This window comes from Callithrix jacchus, chromosome 15, assembly GCF_049354715.1.
Source record: "Callithrix jacchus isolate 240 chromosome 15, calJac240_pri, whole genome shotgun sequence".
NCBI classification, from domain to species: domain Eukaryota; kingdom Metazoa; phylum Chordata; class Mammalia; order Primates; family Cebidae; genus Callithrix; species Callithrix jacchus.
In genome coordinates this window covers 33681882-33703625 of record NC_133516.1, presented here as the reverse complement: position 1 = coordinate 33703625, position 21744 = coordinate 33681882, and the positions used below count along the sequence as shown (strand labels likewise).

The 21744-nt window shown below is 36.5% G+C and overlaps 1 protein-coding gene and 1 long non-coding RNA gene across 38 annotated transcripts in view; one reads left to right on the top strand and one right to left on the bottom strand.

Moving 5' to 3' along the window:
• Positions 1-21744, bottom strand: part of DOCK3 (dedicator of cytokinesis 3) — a 718052-nt gene that overhangs the window by 257677 nt on the left and 438631 nt on the right. For 35 of the 37 annotated variants that reach the window (XM_035275648.3, XM_035275652.3, XM_035275649.3 and 32 more), the window contains 2 exons: positions 18223-18371; positions 6873-6957 (listed from right to left, as the gene is read on the bottom strand). In XM_035275648.3, the coding sequence (XP_035131539.2) occupies positions 6873-6957; positions 18223-18371 (234 nt within the window). The remainder of the gene's footprint in view (positions 1-6872; positions 6958-18222; positions 18372-21744) is intronic. The other 2 variants (XM_078351023.1, XM_078351024.1) reach the window with 1 other exon arrangement.
• Positions 446-19935, top strand: LOC144579533 (uncharacterized). The gene is made up of 3 exons (XR_013527337.1): positions 446-517; positions 751-850; positions 19816-19935. It is a non-coding gene; the product is annotated as an uncharacterized LOC144579533 (long non-coding RNA).

Genomic DNA, 21744 nt, shown 5'->3' with positions numbered 1-21744 from the left:
GATAGGTGAGGTGAATCAATCTTCAGTTCCTTGGATTATGCACTTATGTGTCTGTGGCAGTGTATGGGGCAGACTTGTCCTCAGGCCCCAGGACAATGCACACAGGTGAACCAGTCCGAGGACGCTTGAATGTGCTGAATGTGTGTGCAAGTATGCAGTGGCTCTGCCACTGGAGGAGGCAGGGTTGCTATCAGTGGCATTGGCCCCAGACATGCAGCTCTCAGGCTCTGGGGAGCACAAGCTTTAGCTTTCTTTGTCATAGGGGCAGTCTCCTAGGTGTGCTGCACTACCCATTCCTCAGGGTATAAGTCACTGTGTGGGCTAAAGTACTGGAGACCCAGGTACAATGCTGAGTCCAATATGTATTGTGATGCTTCAGCCCTTTGAATTGACATAGGAGGATGTCAGCAGGGCTCCAGGGATGTGGAAATTTGCGTGTGTTGGACCCAAGGGCAGAAGAATGTAGTCTGGTAGGAGCTAGGCTCTCAAAATGACACTGTGCTGTAGTTGCTTCAATGTAAGAGGTGGTGTGAGGACCAGCGCAAACTCTCTCTCTGGAACAATGCCTTTTCCCCACAATGGGGAGTACCTTCTGGCTCCAAGCTTATCCTGGTTGGGATGGCTGCTTTGCTTCCCTCTCCTTCCAGGACTCTGAAATTTCTTGTCACTTTCCTGATGAATTCCAGTATACTCTCTTAGATGCTCTATTCAATATGTATTTACTCACTGTTTTGGTCCTTCTTTGTGTAGAAGGCAAGTGCCAGGTCCTTCTGCTAAGCCAACCTGATGCCACCCCCTGCAACCTCTAGTTTTGAATCTTGACTCACACTTTTATCTGTGTATCTGAAAAGTAAGTATACAATTTTATGCCTAACTCAACTTCTCAGAGTTTGAGCAGATTGACTCAACATATTACCTATCATACTGTAAGTGGCTGATAATTATTATCCATAATTGGTATTTTTATTAGTATAATTGTTATTCTTTTTTATAATTAGTTATTATAGAAAGTCATTCACATTTAGAAGTAAGCCCTGGCCAGGAATAATGGTGAATTTACAAATGTTCAGTGCCTGGTGTTGTTAAACTCAGCAGTGAGAGATTTCATCCTGCTTCCTTTTGGACCCTAGAGGTATGGTACCACACTCATTTGTTGAATTGCTCCACATCACAAGGGTAAGAAGAATTGTTGTGGCAGTGAAAGAGTTTCTACTTATTTTGTAAACACATATATTTAATCCTACATAAAAAACAGTAAAATTAAATATTAATTTAAATGTGTCTGACCAGCTATATTTGCTTATTATTAAATATCCATGTGTATTATTAGCAATATTACTAATTGAGTATTGATGTTCATTCATAGGAATATATGTTCCCATGATATATATGAAATACAAAAAAATCAAGTCTCCACCAGCTGGGCAAAATATCATATAGAACGTATATGCACAAAAGAAAAATTCACATATAAAACAGGTTTTAAAAAAAATAAAAAAAAATTTCAAGCATTCAGAAACAAATCAGGTTTCCTGTGGTTTACTGACCATATCTCACTGGAAGGTTACTAGACTGAAATAAATTCCACTGGTTTATTTTACATCTAGGAGCTGCACTAAGCCATTTTTCTCAAGTAGAGTTGCTCTTAACCCATTAAAAGGACTACCAATCTTGGTAGTCATAAATTTTCAGTTAGAAATATATACGGAAGAAGTTTATAAAACAGCTAATTTCAGTATGAAACATCCCTGTTGACAATAACAAAACTCATTTTTTATTTCAGTCATTAAATTTTGAGACAACTATTTACTCTGAAAGCACATCACATGGGCAGCCAGAGAAAGGCATTGGAACTGGGATTCTGAAATCTCTTTCATGGCACTCTTATCAATTAGCCTTCAGCTGGCCAGCCAACATCTCGCTTTTCAGTGCAATCATCACCTCTGTTAGGGTTATAATGCATTATTTCCATGTTTGCCACCTAGCTCTAGACTTTGCACTTCCAGGGAGCAAAGTACTGCCTTATTTATCTTTATATTCCAAGTGCCTAGCAATGTACATCAAAAATATAAATTAATTAAGAAATGCATGGAACATATTACTGCCTCTACCAATTTTTCCCCAGGAGAGAAGTCATTTTTAACCCTATAAAGTCTCTTGTTCATTTAGTCTACAGAAGTCTAGCAATATGGAAAGAAACTATGCAGCTTTGGATATGCTAGCCAACTGAATAAAAAAATTAATTGCCCGCTACATATGTTGGGTATTGTGTTAAGTATTGTGAGTCTTACAAGGAAATAAAGGAATATTTAGTCAGAATCTATGAAAGGATGAAGCTATAAAATTAGTCTTGATTTTTAGCAAATAGTCTAATTGACTGATTTATTACAGAAATGAATGTATAAACATTGAGCTACTAAAAATACTAACTAACACAAGAAGACAACAGGCAAACACAATTCCCAATACATGCTAATGTGGACACATAATAACGAAGGAGGGGGCTGTAATGCGAGCATTCTGTTAGAGCTTGCCACAATTTAGAAACTCTCATGTAATTTTTGAGTGTCACATTTCACAAAGACGCATGACTAATTAAGATTAACAAAACTAGTCTGTGGTACCTTTTGAAATACTTTTTATTTTCAGCAGCACCAATTCTCTATTGTTTAAAATGGATATAGCGTTATTATGATACAGAACTGAAGAGCACTAAGGACTTCCTCTGGTTTTCATAATCAAGAACTTAGCAAAATCCTGCTAAGTGCAGTGGCTCATGCCTGTAATCCTAGCATTTTGGGAGGCCAAGGTGGGAGGATCACTTGAGCCCAGGCGTTGAAGACTAGCCTGGGCAACATGGCGAAATCTCGTCTCTAACAAAATAATAATAATAATAATAAAATAAAAATGAGCTGAGTGTGGTGGCACACACCTGTACTCCCAGCTACTTGGGAGCTTTAGATGGAAAGACTGCTGGAGCCTAGGAGGTGGAGGTTGCAGTGAGCCCGGATCAAACCACTGCACTCCAGCTATGACAACAGAGAAAGACTCTGTCTCAAAACAAACAAACAAAATGCAAAATCCAACTATATTTAAAGGGACTTTTATAAATCATTATTATTTAACATTTGCATGGAGGCTTCATTTTTTATTAAAAAAATGCTATGAGTGCCAACTTTAAGTATAATCTTATTCACATAGGATTTTTTCCCTAAAATCAATGTCAAGGAGTATTACAATCAGAAAGTTTCATATAAAGTCTTTATAATTTCCAGTAATATGTTAATACAAAAATGTTTGAAAAGGATTATTTCTTTGAATCTTGAACTTTAAGATTTAACCAAAACATTTACTGTGCAATTTAACATATGAATCCTAAGTGTTTTTTAATAAATTTGTAGACTCTTGTAATTGTTTATCATATCTAATTCTTTGTATAAAAAAGCAAATACATGAGACAAAAAGGAACTTTAGCAGAAAATAAAATAAAGAGGGCTTTCATTGAGACAGAATCCCTTTCCCAGATGACAATCAGTAGACCTTTTAGTTTACTCCTTCATTTTAAAAGGAATAACTTACTCTTCAGTAGTTTCCTGAAAAGAAGTTACAGAGCATTGTAATTATTGTTGTTTTGAGACTCTGAGTGACCAAAATTCTCTTTAGGTGACTCTCCCACTTGATTTATAATGTGACTGAGTAAATACAGGATTCTGGGTTGAATTTTATATTCCCTCAGAATTTTTAAGATAATGCTCTTGTGTTCTCTATTTTTAATGCTGCTATCAGGAAGCCAAATGTTTTTCTTACAACAAATCCTTTGTATGTGATCCTTTTGTTCTTTGGAAGTTTTCATCTCTATCTCTAGTGAACTGAAATTTCATAATTACATTAGGCCCTTTAAATCTGGAGACTCATATCCATGTTCTGAGAAAGTTTTGAATATGATTCCTTCAGTAATTTTATTTCTTTGTTTCTTTATTCTATCTTCTGAATACTGGGCTTCTTAAATTGAATCTCTAAATTTTTATACCTGTTCTCTCCTACTGTTATTTAATTTGTTGTTGTTCTGTTTTCAGGGAGATTTTTCTCTATCTTCTAATTTTTATTCCAAATATATTCCCATTATCTGATTTTTAATTTTGTAACACTCTTTGGATTGTTGTACTCTGTTTCGTAACTGTTTCCTCATTTATCTCTGCAGACAGCAATCATCATTTTCTTCTGCTGGGCTGTCTCCTTCTTCCAAGTTCCTTCCATATGTTGTTCATTTTGGTTCCTCTCTGTCTCTGTTTCTCTTTTCTCTCTGTCTGCCTCTCTCTCTTTTTTTAAGATTCAGATTTGTTGTATGGATATTGCAAAATTGTGAGGTCTGGGCTTCTAGTGTACCCATCACCCAAATAGTAAACATTATGTGAGAGTTTTGTCTATTGATGCTTGGTTGTCTGGAAGTGCTGTGTGGCCACTGGGTTTTACCATATGAAAGTCTGGGCAAGGAGGTGGTCATCTAATTCAGTCCTATAGCTTTATATACCATATGTAACATGGTGACTCTAAATCTGTTTTATCTGAAGTTCACTGATGAGCTCCAGACTTTCAACATCTCTGGTGGAATGTCTAAAAGGCATCTCAAATGTGAAAAGAAAATCAGAACTACAGATCCTTATTGCTTCACTCCTCAAACTGCTTCTTCCACAATGTTTCCCATTTTGCTTTTATTCAATTGGGCAGGTCAAAAACATAGGTGTAATTCTTTTCTGGCCTTTCTCTTTCTTGTACACACATATGCCAATTTAATCTATTAATGACTACAGTTCTACCTTCAAAATATGTTCAGAATCTAAAAACTTCTTACTGGTTTCACTCTTCCAGCTATGGCTCAAGCTACCAAAATTAAGATCTCCTGCTTGAATGACTGCTCTCTACTTCTATTCTTGGTCCAGTCCTTTTTCCACACAGCAATCAGAGCTATCTTTTAAAAAAGAAGCCAGATCATGTGATTCTTCTGCCCAATTACCTTCACAAGCTTACTGTCACACTAAGAATAAAATCCAAAACCCTTACCAAGAAAACAGCATCCTCCAAGCCACTATTCCAAAGAGAATTCTTAGTTTCAAACTCTCATTCTCTCTTCACTTTCCATATCTAATTGATCATCAAAATTTATCAATTTTAAATCTAAACATCTACATTCTTACTATATTTCTTCTCCATTGCTGCCTAGCCATTTCTTACCTGAATTACTACTGTGGGTCTCTTTTCTCCCTCATTCTAGTCTTTTGCATTTTATATTCTCTATAGACAGAGTCAATGTTTGAAACTAATATCTGCTATGTAACTTTCATGCTTCTTCCAGACTACTGGATAGAGTCCAATTTGAGACATAAAAAGCTCTTCATGGTCTGACTTTTGCCTCCTTCTTGGCCTCACTCCCACTCACTAACATGAGTTAGTGGTACTACATGCCAAAGTTATGAAATATCTTAGTCTCCTGGAACAGCCACTTCCATAGGCTGTGTGCCTTCCTGGGATGTCTTTCCTTCTCTTTTCCTACTTCCAGGAAAAAGTCACTACCTCTAAGAGCATCAGTGTATACTTTAATTATGTTATGCAGCACATATATGGCAACTGTTTGACTGTGGTCTATTGATTCCACCAGAGTAGAGTTTCTAACATAGGGTCCATGCATGGCCTTTAGTGCAAGCATCAGGAGAAACTATCCATCAATTCTCTAAAACTGATTATAAAACTTTGTATGCAAAGCATACTTACATTGTCCTAGGAAAAGTTTCACCTGATCTTCTATGTCCCAAAAGGCATTAGGAACCAATACCCTAGATAGTGAGATTCTTTAGGGAATATAAAAGTCTTGTTCATACTTTCTGTTTTTTAAAGAGACAGGTCTCACTATGTTGTCCAAGCTGCTGTCAAAATTCTGAGCTCCAGTGATCCTACCACTTCAGCCTTCCAAGTAGCTGGCTGTATTTACAGGTGCATGCCTCCACATCCAGCTATCTTTAATCTTTATATCTCACACTTAACCTATTGTACTAGGTAGAGCATAAAGCAACTTTATACAATTGCTTGGGTATATCAGTAAATACACATAAGCAAATATGTAGAAGCAATTGAAATGTTATTTGTTTATTACTTAGGCAAATTTCCTTAAGTCCTTGTCCAGGCAACATACTTGGTACCCTCTAGGTTCCCTAAAGATATTATGTTTTCTTAAATAGACTCAAAAACTTATAAATACCACCAATATATACTCATCAAATACATACTCTTCGAAATGAGTTCTTACCCAGTCTGTTAGTCTAAGCATAACTGTCACCACCTAAGCTTTTTTCTGTTTATTTATTTTACTTTAAAATATTGTACCCTTCAATTTTTTACTGTGCATCTAGACTATAAAATGTAATCTTGATTAGTTGACCCAACAGATTTTTATAATAACTAACAGATAGCTAAGTATCTATCAGGCTCTGTCTCTCTAGAAAGACTGGTACATTATTTCCAGGTTCAATTTCTGTAATACCTAATAATTGGCTATTTTCAGCTTTAACTACTTTTTCCTTTAAAAGGTGAGAGTAAAGATACATTTACTTTAGTTATGCTGCAGGCTGAAGGAGCTCTGATTCACCAGGAAAATCAACAAAGAAGTAACACTTAGATAGTTTAGTAAGCCCAGAATCCCATTTGGAAAGCTAGTGTGATAGATATAGATAAGACCAGAATCAGAAATATCACTTAAATACACTGGGAAAGAGGCAAAAAAATTTTTTAGCAATGTAGTTTTATAACATTAGAGAAAATAAGCAAAAGAAAATAAATGAGGTATGCAGGAACAAACTACCTCAGGTTAGATTTCTTACCATCTTATAGAGATCTGAGACACTAATCTGGTCTGAGTCCACTACTTCAAAGTCCTTCCGAGGTACCAGGTCCAGGCCCAAATGTCTAATAAAGAGAGAGACCACACTCAGTATGTTATGTATTCAGATTACCTATCTCTCTTTATGTGCCTGAGAACCCCTATCTGCCGCATCTTGTGGACAGAGGATCAGATACCGTCCCACAGGAACATGTCTTTATATAGCAACATCTCATTGTGTTCACTTTTGGTTAAATAAATGAGACTAGGGATTTTAAAGTCGACATGATTCCAGTTCAGGCAGATCTACTCGTGATGGTAAGTCATTCAGTATCACACTGTATCAGCATGCTTGAGTTCCTTAAGGATAGGTTTTCTTTAGATCATTAATAAGTCATGTTTATTTTTCTATTTCTCCCCATCTGACAAGTATGCTCAAGGTAAAATTCACCTCTTAAAAGTTACTAAACTCAAAGAGATGTATCTTTTTTCTTTATTCATTTATTTTATTTTTTATTTTTATTTTAAGTTCTAGGATACATGTGCAGGATGTGCAGGTTTGTTACACAGGTGAATGAGTGCCATGGTGGTTTGCTGTACCTAACAACTCACCACTTAGATATTAAGCCCAGAATGCATTAGCTATTTTTCCTAATTCTCTCTCTCCCTCAACTCTACCCCCAAAGAGGCCCCAATGTGTGTTGTTCCCCTCTGGGTGACCATGTGTTTAAAAAGATGTATATTTTGGCTAAGTTTTATCTCATTTGCAATTTAATTAATACTGAACTGGTAAAGACCTAGCTATGTATTAGCACCAATACTTTAAGAAACATTAGATAGAAGTTTAATCAGTGAGTACTACTACTCAAGAAAACAGTATTTGGAGGATCGTTGGGGCAGGAAGAAGAAATGATGGCAATTAATGATTGACTGGGTGGCAGTATTAGGCAGTAGAAATAACTCCGGACACCGTCAGAACTTAGGTTCAAAATGGCATGTAATTTATGGTCAATAAATGTTATCTCCTTTCTCACACTCTAAGACAACAGCTCTAAACCAGGAATTCAATGAAATTTACAGGGTTGTTGACCTCAAAAATTGCTTATGACACTGTATGAGTGTGTGTGGGTTCATTATACATTTTTTCTGAGGAGAGGGTCTATAACTCTCATCAGAATTTTGAAGATGCTCTGTGATTACCCTACTCCAAAACAAGGGTTATGAATTACTGTGTCTGGCAAAAGCATTTCAAGGGATTATAGAAGAAATTTTTTTTCTCTTCAACTAGACTATGAACTATTTTAGAACATGTGAGCACAGCTAAATCTGTAAGCTCTTTCTTTACATAAAACTCGTCACTGAAAATGAAATCAGGTGCACATCCAAAATTCAGATTCATTTATAATTTACACCCTGTTTATAGCAAAATATCTGATAAAATTATACTGCAATAAGATTGATAAAATAAAAATGGAAAATCAAACTTATATGGAGAAGGTATTATAGAAGCAAAAAATGGAAAATCAAACATATGGAGAAGGTATTATAGAAGCAGTGTACTAATAGTATATGTTAAAATGATTACTAGGATTGAGAATTAAAATTTAGATGTATACTTTCTAGCAGGCAAGAAAAAAACATTTTCCTATTAAAGGATAAAAACATGTTTTTCTATTAGTGTTTTTTTCTATTATCTACTAATTTTAAAAAACCACAAGTTTTTAAAGAGAAAAAATTTTTTGAATCAAATGCTAAAAATAACCCACAGTTTGGCATAATGAGAAGATCAGTAATAAACTTGGCCTTTTCCACAATGGTTTATACTTTAATGATAAAACTATGGCAATTGAAACGAATGCATTTTAATCTATGAAATTTTACTTTTCTACCATTGGTATCCTGACTTCTTATGTCACAGAAACACTCCGTTCCATCCCCTCTTATTAGTTATTCTTTATTTACCTGAAACAATTTCAGGCCTCTGGCTTCTAACACTTACAGCATGTAAAGGCAGTAGTGTTCATAAACTGCAAGAGAGAGGTACAGTACATCCCTTCTACTACCCCTCTTCTTAAAAAAAGTAACTGACATTATAAAGACAATTTTGTAGATACAATCTCAAATATTTAAAATACTTTTATAGGGTGTGGAAAAACAGTAGAAAGATCACAAGAACGATATTAGCATTTGTATTAGAAAACTAAAATAGTGATCTTTAAAACACTTTCCAAATTTTCTGTAGTCACACTATTTAAACTTTTTAGAATAATAAAAAATGAAGAGACAACATTTCATACATATTCTTTAATCATCTGAGGTCTCAGAATATACGTGGAATAGTCTATAATTACGAAACAACAAAAAACAACAACAAATGAGTAAATAATATAATCAAAATAGATGTTTTTATGGCCAGGTGCAGTAGCTCATGCCTATAATCCCAGAGCTTTAGGAGGTCAGGAAGAGAGGACTGCTTGAGACCAGGAGTCTGACACCAGCCTGGGCAACTCAGTGAGACTCCATCTCTAATAAATAAATAAATTAGCCAGGTATGTTGGCATGTGACTGTAGTCCCAGCTACTCAGGAGGCTGAGGTGGGAGGATCACTTGAGCCCAGGAGTTTGAGGCTGCAGCGCATTATTATTGTGTCACTGCACTGAGGCCTCAGTGACAGAGTGAGACCCTGTCTCAAAAAAAAAAAAATTTTTTTTTTCAGCTGGGCCTGCTGGCTCACGCCTATAATCCTAGCACTTTGGGAGGTTGAAGTGGGTGGATCACCTGAGGTTGGAGTTCAAGACTGGCTTGGCCATCAAGGTGAAACCTGGCTCCACTAAAAATACATAAATTAGCTGGGCATTGTGGGGTGTGTGCCCATAATCCCTGCTACTCAGGAGGCTGAGGCATGAGAATTACTTGAACCTGGGAGGAGGTGGTTGCCATGAGCTCAGATCATGCCACCACACTCCAGTCTGGGCAACAGGGCAAAAATCTGTCTCAAAAAAAAATGTATCAGATACAATAGTTTAAAAAATATCCAGATGGCACCTAGGTCATTAGGTCTGGAATTGAGTGTATGTGTTCCTCTGTGGTAGTGCACCACACAGTGATGGCCGTGTCTGGAGACCAGCATTATTAGAACTCTATTTTAGCATCATGGCACAACTAGCTTGCTTGTACAGTCAGCTGCCCACCCATATAAAGATCCATCCACACCACAGAACTTTCTGAGGACCTATCATGTATCCTACCAACGGTGTTAGACATAGAGAATACAGTAGCTTTGAATCATGCAAATGCTCATATTCTTCATGCTAATCCTCTTGAGAGCAGAGTGCTTTCTCCCTCCTAGAAGTAACTAGAGCACAGTAGCTTTCAGTTTTGTAATTTATCTTGAGAAATAAGAGAATAATTAATGGGTGATCTAGTAAAAACCAAAAAGAGTTCCTCCTACTAAGACCATCTTTTTTTTTTGAAATGTAGTCTCACTCTGTCGCCCAGGCGGGGAGTACAGTGGTGTGATCTTGGCTCACCACAACTTCCACTTTCCGTGTTCAAGTGATTCTCCGGCCTCAGCCTCCTAAGTAGCTGCGACTACAGGTATGCGCTACCATGCCAGGCTAATTTTTTTTTTTTTTTGTATTAGTTGAGATGGGGTTTCACCATGTAAGCCAGGAAGGTCTCAATCTCCTGACCTTGTGACCTGCCTGCCTCAGTCTCCCACAGTACTGGGATTACAGGCATGAGTCACTACACCTGGCCTAAGCTACCATGTCTGGCCCTAAGATCATCTTTAATGGAGAAAGGATAGTTTGCAAAAGTTATATTAGTGACTGTCTTCATTTCAAAAAGGTAGAGATGTTGCAGAGTGAGGAGCAAACCTGCTCACTACAAACTTCACTCTCAAAAAGAGGCTACTGGCAATTTTTTTCTATGGTTTACTCCAAGAATAGTGAACAATGAGTGTAGGGAATGGTCAACATGATCTACATCTTCACAGCAAAAGATGCATTGCATTATATTATTCAGGAGCATGGGTTCTGATGTCAGATCACCTGGTATGTATCTTGGCTACTCCACCAAGCCACATTGTCTAAAATCTACTATGATAGGCTGTTGTAAGGATTAATCCACATAAAGGACCTGGCACAGTACCTGGCATTGTAAATTGCTACTGTTGTTTTATTTATTATCCCTATGTTACATTTTTAGCCAAAATATGGCTTAAAGTATAGGGATCGTGATCAAAGAAGTATGATGTCTGAATAAGAAACTTTTTAAACAGATGAACACAAGCAGGGGGCAAACGAGCTAAGTTTTCAGAAATGGTCTTACCAATTGTTTAGGTAAATAGTCTTCACAAAAATACTTGGTCTTCTCTCACCTATCATTGATAATTCATTCATTAATTCCAATAATTCAACAAATATATATTAGAACCTACTCTGTGCTAAGCTCATGTTGAACCTAGGGACATAGCAGCTAGTAAGGGACATAATCCTGACCCAATATTCTTTCAGGTGGAGCTCTCTGAGGCCCTGAATCTCTATTTCTTTTAAATGCTCTATATTCTATTCTATGTTATATTTTATCTTCTTCTTCTCCTCTTCTGAACCACAGAATATAGAAAATAATCTGAAGTTAACTAATTATATACAATGGACACTCTAAGGCAGTGGTCCCCAATCTTTTTGGTACCAGGGACTGATTTCAGGGAAGACAGTTTTACCATAGATGGGGGAGCAGCGTAGGGGTAGGATGGTTTCAGGATGAAATTGTTCCACCTCAGATCATCAGGCATTAGATTCTCATAAGGAGGGTATAATCTAGATCTCCTGCATGCACAGTTCACTCTAATAGGGTTCACACTGATTTGAGAGGAGGTGGACCTCAGGTGGTAATACTGGCTCATCCACAACTCACCTCCTGATGTGTGGCCTAGTTCCTAACAGGGGTCTGCAGCCCAGGGGATGGGGACCCAGTATTAGTTGAGAAGCGATGGAGATGTTAAGATCTCTTGTGGGGCAGTGCCCTTTTCTAATGCTTACAGTAAAAACAGCATACAGATAAGAACTGTACTAATGAAAACCTAGCATATTTATATTTATATAACATATATAAATATATAATTAGTAATTACTACCCTTTATCAAACATTTACTTGGGCTAGGCACTTTACATCATCTCTAAGCACTTCGGGAAGTAGATAGTTTTAGACTCATTTTATAACTGAGGAAGCTGAGGTTAACTAAGTGGCCTATTAAAGGAATGGAGCTGGGTTTGTCTCAAGCTGGGTTGTTCTCATTCTGAACCTATGGTATTTCCATTATACCTGCTGTCTTTTTACAAATAACTTTGAAAGTTATAATAACTACTAATAACTACAAGTGATTGTAAAATCAATTTAGTCATAATTGTTTGAAAGATGATTCTGTATCAAACATCAATCCAGAAGGAAACAAATATCAATTGGTTAATGAGTGTCCACCAGGCATGAAAACAAACCCACTTTATTACTCAATACATTTACATAGTGCCTACCAAGTGCTGAGTGCAGGTTATAATGATAAGCAAAAATGCTGAAAGAGTGTCAGTGTGAGTGTAAGTGTGCGTGTAAGTCAGTCAATTGAACATAAACTTGACAGGACTTTGACCATACATACTTTAAATGTAGCCAAGCTATCCCAAACTGTGAACAGGGCAAGACACAGTGAGCATACCACCAGGTATGGGAAGAACCCTAACTGATAAATCATTGAAAATTTCTGCTAATTTCAGGTGTCCTAAAGCTGGAAAATATCCATATGTCCTTAAGGGTAAAGTACTAAGCCATGAACCTTTCTGGATCCTGGCTAAAAATCTACTTAGAGGAAATTCACTGGGGGATATTTTCTGCATATAACAAACTAACCTACTGCTTGTGTATCTTACTCCAAAAGCAATTCCCTTAATGAGAGACATATACTACATAGGAAGAAAGAGATATAGATGGGTCAGAATATGTAAAAAGATAATAAAGCAGAAAAGGGGAGGAGTAAGAAAAAAATGACAGAGGGAGAGAAGAAAATGAAAGAACCATAATGATATAAAAGTGATTTGTGTTAACTTATTGCTCTAAGAATAAAATATTTCTTAGGTATTTTTCTAAGGCAGAGATCAATTAGGCTACGTGAGTTCTGGGTTAATGCAATTTTAACTTAGCTACTGTAGTGATGAAATCAGAGACAGAAGAAACTTTAGCATCTTTAGAGAAGATGTTGAAACTATTAAATTAAATTAAAATTATATCACTAGACAAATTATTTTAAAACCTTTGGGGTAGATATAATTAACTGACTTATTCTCTATGTAAGACACTTGAGCAGAGATGATGACTAATTTGGATACAACTTTATGCCCTTACTGTATTGCAGTCCCTAAAAGTATAAGAACACAATGTAGTAAGTGCTGGTTTCTATCTGATATAATTTAATAATTTTTACTTATGGAGTGTCTACATATAGGCCAGTAAATTTAAGTCACATAAGTTTAATATCTGAATATTTAAATGTTGGGCCAAATAAATAATTCCTAATCTCAGGAAACAAAATAAAAAATGGTTATGTAGATGTGGAGAGTTCCTCACTAAATTAAAAATCTAAATGAAAGATTACAGGACCAGTTCAGTTTCTGTCCTTTCAAGTTCTAACTGAATGTTACTCAGATATGCATCACAGTATATAACAGTATTCAAACTTGCAGAACAGAACAAAGATCAAATAGCCCAATGACCAGAAATACTGGCAATAATGTACCCGGTTTTAAGACTCGCAAATAATTAGAGAGATCGTAAGGTTCTGCATAAAGCACATGGGCTTTGGGATCAGTTCTAGGTACAAATGCCAGCTCTATCCACCCACCATACAACACTGGAAAGAAGTGTCTTTGAGCCTTGGTTTCCACACTGGGTAAACAGAGCTCTTAACCTGGAAAGGCATAGCAGCATTTCACTATAACAGTGCATGAAGTGAGTCCATATACTTGCCACAGTGATGCAGACATATATAATCAATACACTATTAATAACTATATTAGTTCCTAAAATTGATTTTGAAAAGGCAGAGCTATACTGTTTGTGTATAGAAAAGGCATAAGAATTTAAAATCATATATTTAATTACATCAATTAAAACATTAAAATACATTTAGCAAACACTGATTGTGAATCTACCACGTGTTAACATGTGCTAAACTTCAATATTTAATGGCATTTATAAAATTGTGGTGGAACAAGAAGTGTGGAACTATCAGAATAAAATGGGAACAATGGATATGGTCATCTGTTCCTATCTTTTGTGTGGAATAGCCTGTTTTACATAACCTAATGTGATGAAATGACTTTGTTTTTACAATATACCATCTTTTCTTTCAAAATAGGAAGAAAAATGTTAAGAGTGAGCTCAAGGAAGAACCAGAAAGAACAGTCCTATCAGTTTTGGTGCAACATGTCTTTTCCTTTTAATAATGACAGACCTGCAAAGTTCTTATTTACATTTTTAAGTGACTATATTTTCCCCTGAAGGAAAGGAGAAAAAAAAAAAGGAAGAGAAGGGTGGAGGGAAAAAAGTGCAAGGCGGGGAAGAAAGGAGAAAAAAAGAAAAGAAGGAAGAAAAAAAGGAGAAATAGAAAACCATTTTTTTGGCCGGGCGCTGTGGCTCACGCCTGTAATCCCAGCACTTTGGGAGGCCGAGGCGGGTGGATCACGAGGTCAACAGATCGAGACCATTCTGGTCAACATGGTGAAACCCAGTCTCTACTAAAATACAAAAAATTAGCTGGGCATGGTGGCACATGCCTGTAATCCCAGCTACTCAGGAGGCTGAGGCAGGAGAATTGCCTGAACCCAGGAGGCGGAGGTTGCGGTGAGCCGAGACCGTGCCATTGCACTCCAGCCTGGGTAACAAGAGTGAAACTCCGTCTCAAAAAAAAAAAGAAAACCATTTTTTTAAATAGAAAAAAGAAGAAAAAAAGAGAAACAGGAAAGAGGGAGAAGAGAAGTAGGGAAGGGAGAACTGTGTTTCTTACTTTTGCTTATTAAAATATGCATATACATACCCCTCCAACACACACACACACACACACACACACACACACACACTCTTCAATGAGAAGAAGTTAGTAACGTAGTTGGAATAGCTCTGTAAATTACTGACAGGTATTTATAATGCTCTGAGCCTTTTTCAAGTACAATTTGAACTTGTTTCTAACCTATCATTTATATATTTTCAGATTTGATTGTAATATCAGATTCATTTGTTTTTCAAAGTTTTATAATAAAGAGGTTTAAGTACTGATAGCTCAGAAATAATTCTATTTACTAGAATCTATACAGTTGCGCTTAAACTGCAACATAATGAATTACACATTTATTAGTATCTTCAGTTCAAGTGTGACCAATTTGCTTGGCACACAATAATGTTATATTTGCAATTACTGTATTTCTATCATTGACTTAAAAATAAAAACAGTGATACCATTTTATAACATTAAAATGTTTGGGTTTGAAGAGGTAGAATCAGTAGTTATGCTATACATTAACGTATTGTATTTTACTAAGTTTTTACTGTCCAAAGTTAGATTTAGAGAACACTGATCTATGGTACACCGAAATTCATGCTAAACACTATTATAGAAGGTAGTCTGTGGTATGTTCCAAGCAGTCCTACTAACAGTCAGTCATGAGAGGGTGCAGTTAAACAAAACAAATGAGGATGGGATGTTGTGGCTTTAAAAAGGTCACAAATAACCAATTTAGGGTTATATTTTCCCTTTTCTACTGATGAACAATGCCACTTTGGGTTTGATCCACTGTTTATTAGATTTCTTGTTGTCTCTTTCTGATTTATTCTTCTACTTTGCAGGAACACATCCTCAAGTCCTTTCTTAAGAAAGGGGTCATGAGAGGTAACTTTTGTGCATCCCTGAATACCTAAAAATGGCTTATGATTTTATTTGCCCTCTCACTTAATTAGATGGGTAGGTTTTTTTTTTTTTTAAATAAAACTCTGGCTGGCAAATCATTTCACCACAGAACTCTTGAAGATATTATTTCATTATCTTCTAGTACCCAGTGTTAATGATAGAACTTTTGAGGATAGTATGATTCTTATTCTTTTGTGAGAGGAACTGTTTTTCTGTCCAAAACCGTTAAATGGTCTTCTATTCATTACTAGAATATTAAAATATCTTACTATGCCTCGGTGTGAGGCTGTTTGTTTGTTTTGTTTTCCTGTTCATTGTAAGTATTTGATGGGGCCCTTTGAATCTTAAGATTCCTGTTCTTTGGCTCTGATAAATTCTCTATTATTCCTTTAGAATTTCCTCTGTTCTTTTTCTGGAAGGCATAATGTTTAATATCAGACCTCCCTGGGTAGAGCCTTTGTATTGAACTTCATTCCTCAAGTTTTTCCTATATATTTGTTTTATTTTCCTAGAGATTACATAAAATTTATCTTCTCTGAGTATTTTATTTTGGAAGTTACATTTTCCATTTCTTTTTATATGGTATCTTATTCTACATAATGGGTCTTCTAGATTCTATTTGAGGATATTAAAATGTTTTTGTTTTGTTTCGTTTTCAAGTACTTTATCAATCTCAATTTGCTCTAAGGACAGGTTACTTTCTTTGGGTCCAGGTGTTTTGTTCATCTTGATCTCTCTCTTTCCTATAGAAGGGTTTCTTCAAACATCTGGTGATATTTGATTGTCCATTCAAACTTAAAAGATAGCAGAAGAAATGCAGAATTTTTTTGTACATAGGTAGGTGACTGGCAAGTTCCCCCCTTTCTGGTAAGTGGGAGAAATCTGCTCATTATGCTTTAAAGTCCTTAAATGCCAGAATGCAGAGGGTTTTGCAAGAAAGTCCCAGTTCACAATCCTATTGCCCAGTTTCCCCCCAGATAGCTGTTTTTTTGTATTTGTTTATCTAAAGAGGAAATACCTCGCCAGGCTTTCTCCTCATTGACTGGGGTAGGCTGTTCCTTAGTCACTCTTTTAAACCAAGTCATTTTTTTTTTAATTTTTAATTGCATTTTAGGTTTTGGGGTACATGAGCAGAACATGCAAGACAGTTGCGTAGGTACACACATGGCAGTGTGTTTTGCTTTCTTTCTCCCCTTCACCCACATTTGGCATTTCTCCCCAGGCTATCCCTCCCCAGCTCCCCCTCCCACTGGCCCTCCCCTTTTCCTCCCAATAGACCCCAGTGTTTAGTACTCCCCTCCCTGTGTCCATGTGTTCTCATTTTTCATCACCCGCCTATGAGTGAGAATATGTGGTCATTTTTAAAGCTTTGAGGCCTATTCCACCTTCCATGATTCTGGGAGCTGTCGGGCAGACTGACTTTCTCATTAAATAAGGTTTCTTTCACATATACTGGGCTTCCTAATCTTTAACCTCCTTTCCGGCTTCCAGAAATGGGCTCATAGGTCTCATTTATTGATGGGCCTCTCCCATTCTTTTTGATTTCTATCATTTCACTGATGTGTTAAAAGGAAAAGGAACTAAAGACACATACTTAAATATACTTAAGGTATTTGTATATTTTAAGTAGGAGGCAACCTGGTTACTTAAAAGTTCAATGGACCCAATTTTAAAAGAATGAGACAAAAGCACCTGAAATTTCTATCAATTATAAAATTATATCAATTATTATATCATTTATATAATTATATCAAGAATTGATATAATCTATCAATTATATATATTCTTGATATATCAATTACATCACTTATTAAATTGAGGAAGAAAGAAATTCAAATACTATCTACCATAACTTCGCATACCAAAGTCTTCAAATTGTACTTGTATGGCAATAGCAAATCATAGTCACTACATAAATGTAAGACTATTACTGAATTATAAGGTAGTTAAAATATTCTGAAGTACAAATGTAGCCAGTTTCCATTTGTAGGTTATGCTCATTCAGATTCCATTGGATGGCTATAAAATGTAAAGGACAACAAATTCACATCTGAAGAGAGCACAAAGATTTTTTTTAAGTATATTGTGATTAGTAGGAGTATAATCAAGAAATCTGAGGTCAAAGAAATTTAACTTCATCGGATAATCTAGTCCTATTATTTAGCTCTTCTTTCCAGGAGCAAAAACAGAGGCTGAAAGAGGTTCAGCAACTAGAACCAGTGAATATCCTTTGCTAACTAGGACAAATAACTGTTCCCAGCAAAAATGATGAAAGCTTAGTGAAGAATATAACATTGTCTTTGAATCATTAAAGAGAAGCTTTATATAGGTGTGAACCCCTGAGGACTGAGTTATCATAAATGAAACTGAGAGATACGCAGTTTTCATACTTACTCATTACCCCAGTCCAGGCGCACGGTGATATGCCGCTTAACCTCCCGCACCTGATCCTGAGTCAGGTGACCAGACAGTAGCTGCCTTCGCAGGTCAATAAGTTCATTCATCACATGGCGTAGTTTGTAGAAAAGATCTACTTTGTGTTTCTGAAAGGGCATTTTTGGTGTTGGGTGAAATACAAAAGAGATATGAAAAAGGAATAAAAAGAAAATGATAAATAGTTAAACTACGAAAGTACTCATTTCTCTGAACAACTAAGGCAATATAAAGAGGACCTTAATTTGAAAGTCTGAAAGTCATTACCTCCTTCTATCCAAAAATCACTACATAGTGACATCTAACAAAGTAACATAATTGATCTGGATCATGCAGAAGTCTACTCATCCTAGGTTATTCATTTCTTTAGTAAATCAAAGTTAGTAAACTTAGAACAGAATGTTACACAGGAGCCCAGAGCTGTCTTCTCTCACAAAAGTTGCAGTTCACATAGAAACAAAAATTTCAGCAATAACTCTGGTTTCTCCAGGAGGGATATCCAAGTTGGGAGAGGAAGAATCATTTGCCCTATTTTGAAGCAACTAAAGTTTCAATATAAAGCCATAGTCCCTGGAGTTAAATTCACTCCTGATTTCTAAGCCTCATCTAATTTTCTAATCAGCTTTTCTAAACAGTGTGTTGTCCCCTACCTCCCTCTGGTACAACAGATTTCCAGTCTTTTCAGTTTAGTAAAAATTGTCACCTTTGTAAGAGTTAAATGGAAACATCTTAACAAACTTAATTAAGACCATTATAGTGGTTTTAACCTTAAAAGTAGAAAAATGTAAGTGTCATGAGAATAGATGCTTCAGAAAAAAGATGTAGTTAAAAATATTGTATAAATTAAAAAACAGAAGTGCTATTTGCTGATATGTGAAATTTTGATTTTTAGAATCTAGGTTTCTGTATAATAATGAAAATTCTTAGGATGTAACCTATCTATAAATAATGCTTCTAGAGGCAGATTAAGATGTTAGTAAAATATCTATAGGAGATTTACCCTAAAAAATATGTTTGCCAAAATAAGCTCAAGTCAAAGTAAAATAAAATTAGGTATCCAGCAAATCACAAAACAGTAGAATCAGCTAGTGTTTTGAGGTAGTAGTGATCTTATGGTTAAAACATTTGGAACATCATAGTACTTAGAAATTATCTAATGTGACTTTTTTCTATTAAGAAACAAGATCTCACTCTGTCTCCCAGGCTGGGGTGCAGTAGTATAAACATAGCTTACTGCAGTCTCCACCTCCTGGGCTTGAGCAATCCTTCCAACAGCCTCCTGAGTGGCTGGGATTATAGGCCTGGCTAATTTTTTAAAAAATTATTTTTATTTTTTTAGAGACAGGGTCTCAATATGTTTCCCAGGCTGGTCTCAAACTCCCAGGCCCAAGTAATCCTCTTGTCTTGGCCTCCCAAAGTGCTGGGATTGGAGGCATGAGCCACCATGCCTGGCCCCATTAGACTTTTAAAGATCCACCTTAAAGATAAATTATTTTTAACTAGAAGATGTTAGGAATCGTACACTCTAACTTCTTCTTCTTCCCCTTTTTTTAGTTGATGAACCAAAGAAGAAAAGTTAAGTGTCTTGATGGTACACAATGCTGGCAAAAGCTGAGAACTCACGAATTCCTGCCAGCTCAAAAACCAGCAAAGCCTAAGCAAACTATACCGTCTGGAAAATTAGATCTTAAAGATTAAGCAATAAAGGCAATGTGATATTTGTTTCCAACACTTACATTTCTTATTGCTAAAACAAAGCCACCTGTTTAAGTGTAAAACAGAAAGTCTGAATTATTATTTTCCCATCAAAGCCTATATGATAGTTTATTGCATGTATACATCCACAAGCATTCATTCATCCAATTAACAAATGCTTGTGCAGCACCTGCTGAGTGCTAACACTTTGCTGTGATCAAAAGTCCCTGCTCTCATTTGTTCTAGAGAGCAGGCAATAGGCAAATCATTAATAATGGTAATATATTATAAAAAAAAAAAAAAGAAAAATCAGAGTGGCCAAGGGCAGGCTGGCTAGGGCATTGGGGAAGGTACCGCTTTAGGTGGAGTGGTCAGGGAAAGACTTTTTGGGAGCTGAACTCTGAGAGTACACCTAAGTGAAGTAAGTTGGCAAAATTTAAGAAAACCTGGGAAGTTTTTCAGGCATGAGAAACAAGTGCAAAGGCCTTGAGGTGGAAGTAAACTTGGCATGTTCAGGAAGAATAGAATCAGTGTGCCGTGAGGAAAGTGATGCAGAGGAGGCAGCAGGGACCATATTAAACAGAGATCTTGTAAACCACCTTTAGGACTTTGGCTTTTATTCTAAACAAGATGGGAAGTCACTGGAGATTTGGAGCAGAAGAGTGATGTGATATGACTTAAGTCTTGAAAGCATCACTCTGAGTGCTGTTGAAGAAAAACCATAAAAAGGCAAAGAGGAGGGCAGGGATTCCAATCAGGAGGCTATTTAGTGCAAGAATTCATAGCATAACGGCTGCTTGGATGAAGCTAAGAATGGTGATATTAAGAAGGGCATGGAGTTTTGGCTAGGTGCAGTGGCTCATGCCTGTAATTCCAGCACTTTGGGAGGCCGAGGCGGGTGGATCACAAGGTCAGGAGATTGAGACCATCCTGGCCAATATGGTGAAACCCGGTGTCTACTAAAAATACAAAAATTAGCTGGGCATGGTGGCGCGTGCCTGTAGTCCCAGCTATCAGAGGCTGAGGCAGGAGAACAGCTTGAACCCAGGAGACAGAGGTTGCAGTGAGCTGAGATCATGCCACTGCACTCTAGCCTGGGTGACAGAGCAAGACTCTATCTCAAAAAACAAACAAACAAAAAACTCAACAACAACAACAACAACAAAAGCTTTGAAATGTTTTATAGATAGAGGTGCCAGAATTTGCCAATAGACTAGATGTGGGTTATAAACAGAGTAAAGTATCACTCTTATTTTGTGGCCTGGAAGGCATGTCCAGAAGAAGAAACTAAGTTTAATTTTGCACATGCTAAGTCTGACACTGATTTCCAACATTCAGAGGTTAGGAAAGTGAGAAGTATTTAGCAAAGGAAACTAAGGAGTAAGCAGTGAGGCGAGAGGAAAAGCAGGAGAGTATGTGTTATGAAAGCCAAATGAAAATTGGATTCTAAGGACTTTGTCAAATGCATTGGGGGGGTATTAAATAAATATGGACTGAGAATTGGCCAGGAGATTTGGCATTGTGGTGGTTGTCACTGACCTCTACAGGAATAGTTTCAATAAAATCATTGGAGTGAGTTTCAGTGAGACTGTGAGAGGATAAAGTAGAAAAGCAAACAGACAACTCTCTTGAAGAATCTACAGTAACTAAAAGCAGAGAAATGAGGTAGCAGAATACAACTGTGTGGTTAAAGGAGGGTTTTTATAAAAAATATTTGATAAAATTTCAAACTATATTTTGAAGGGAGTAATTTAGTGGAGGGAGAAAATTTGATGATGTAGGTATTAA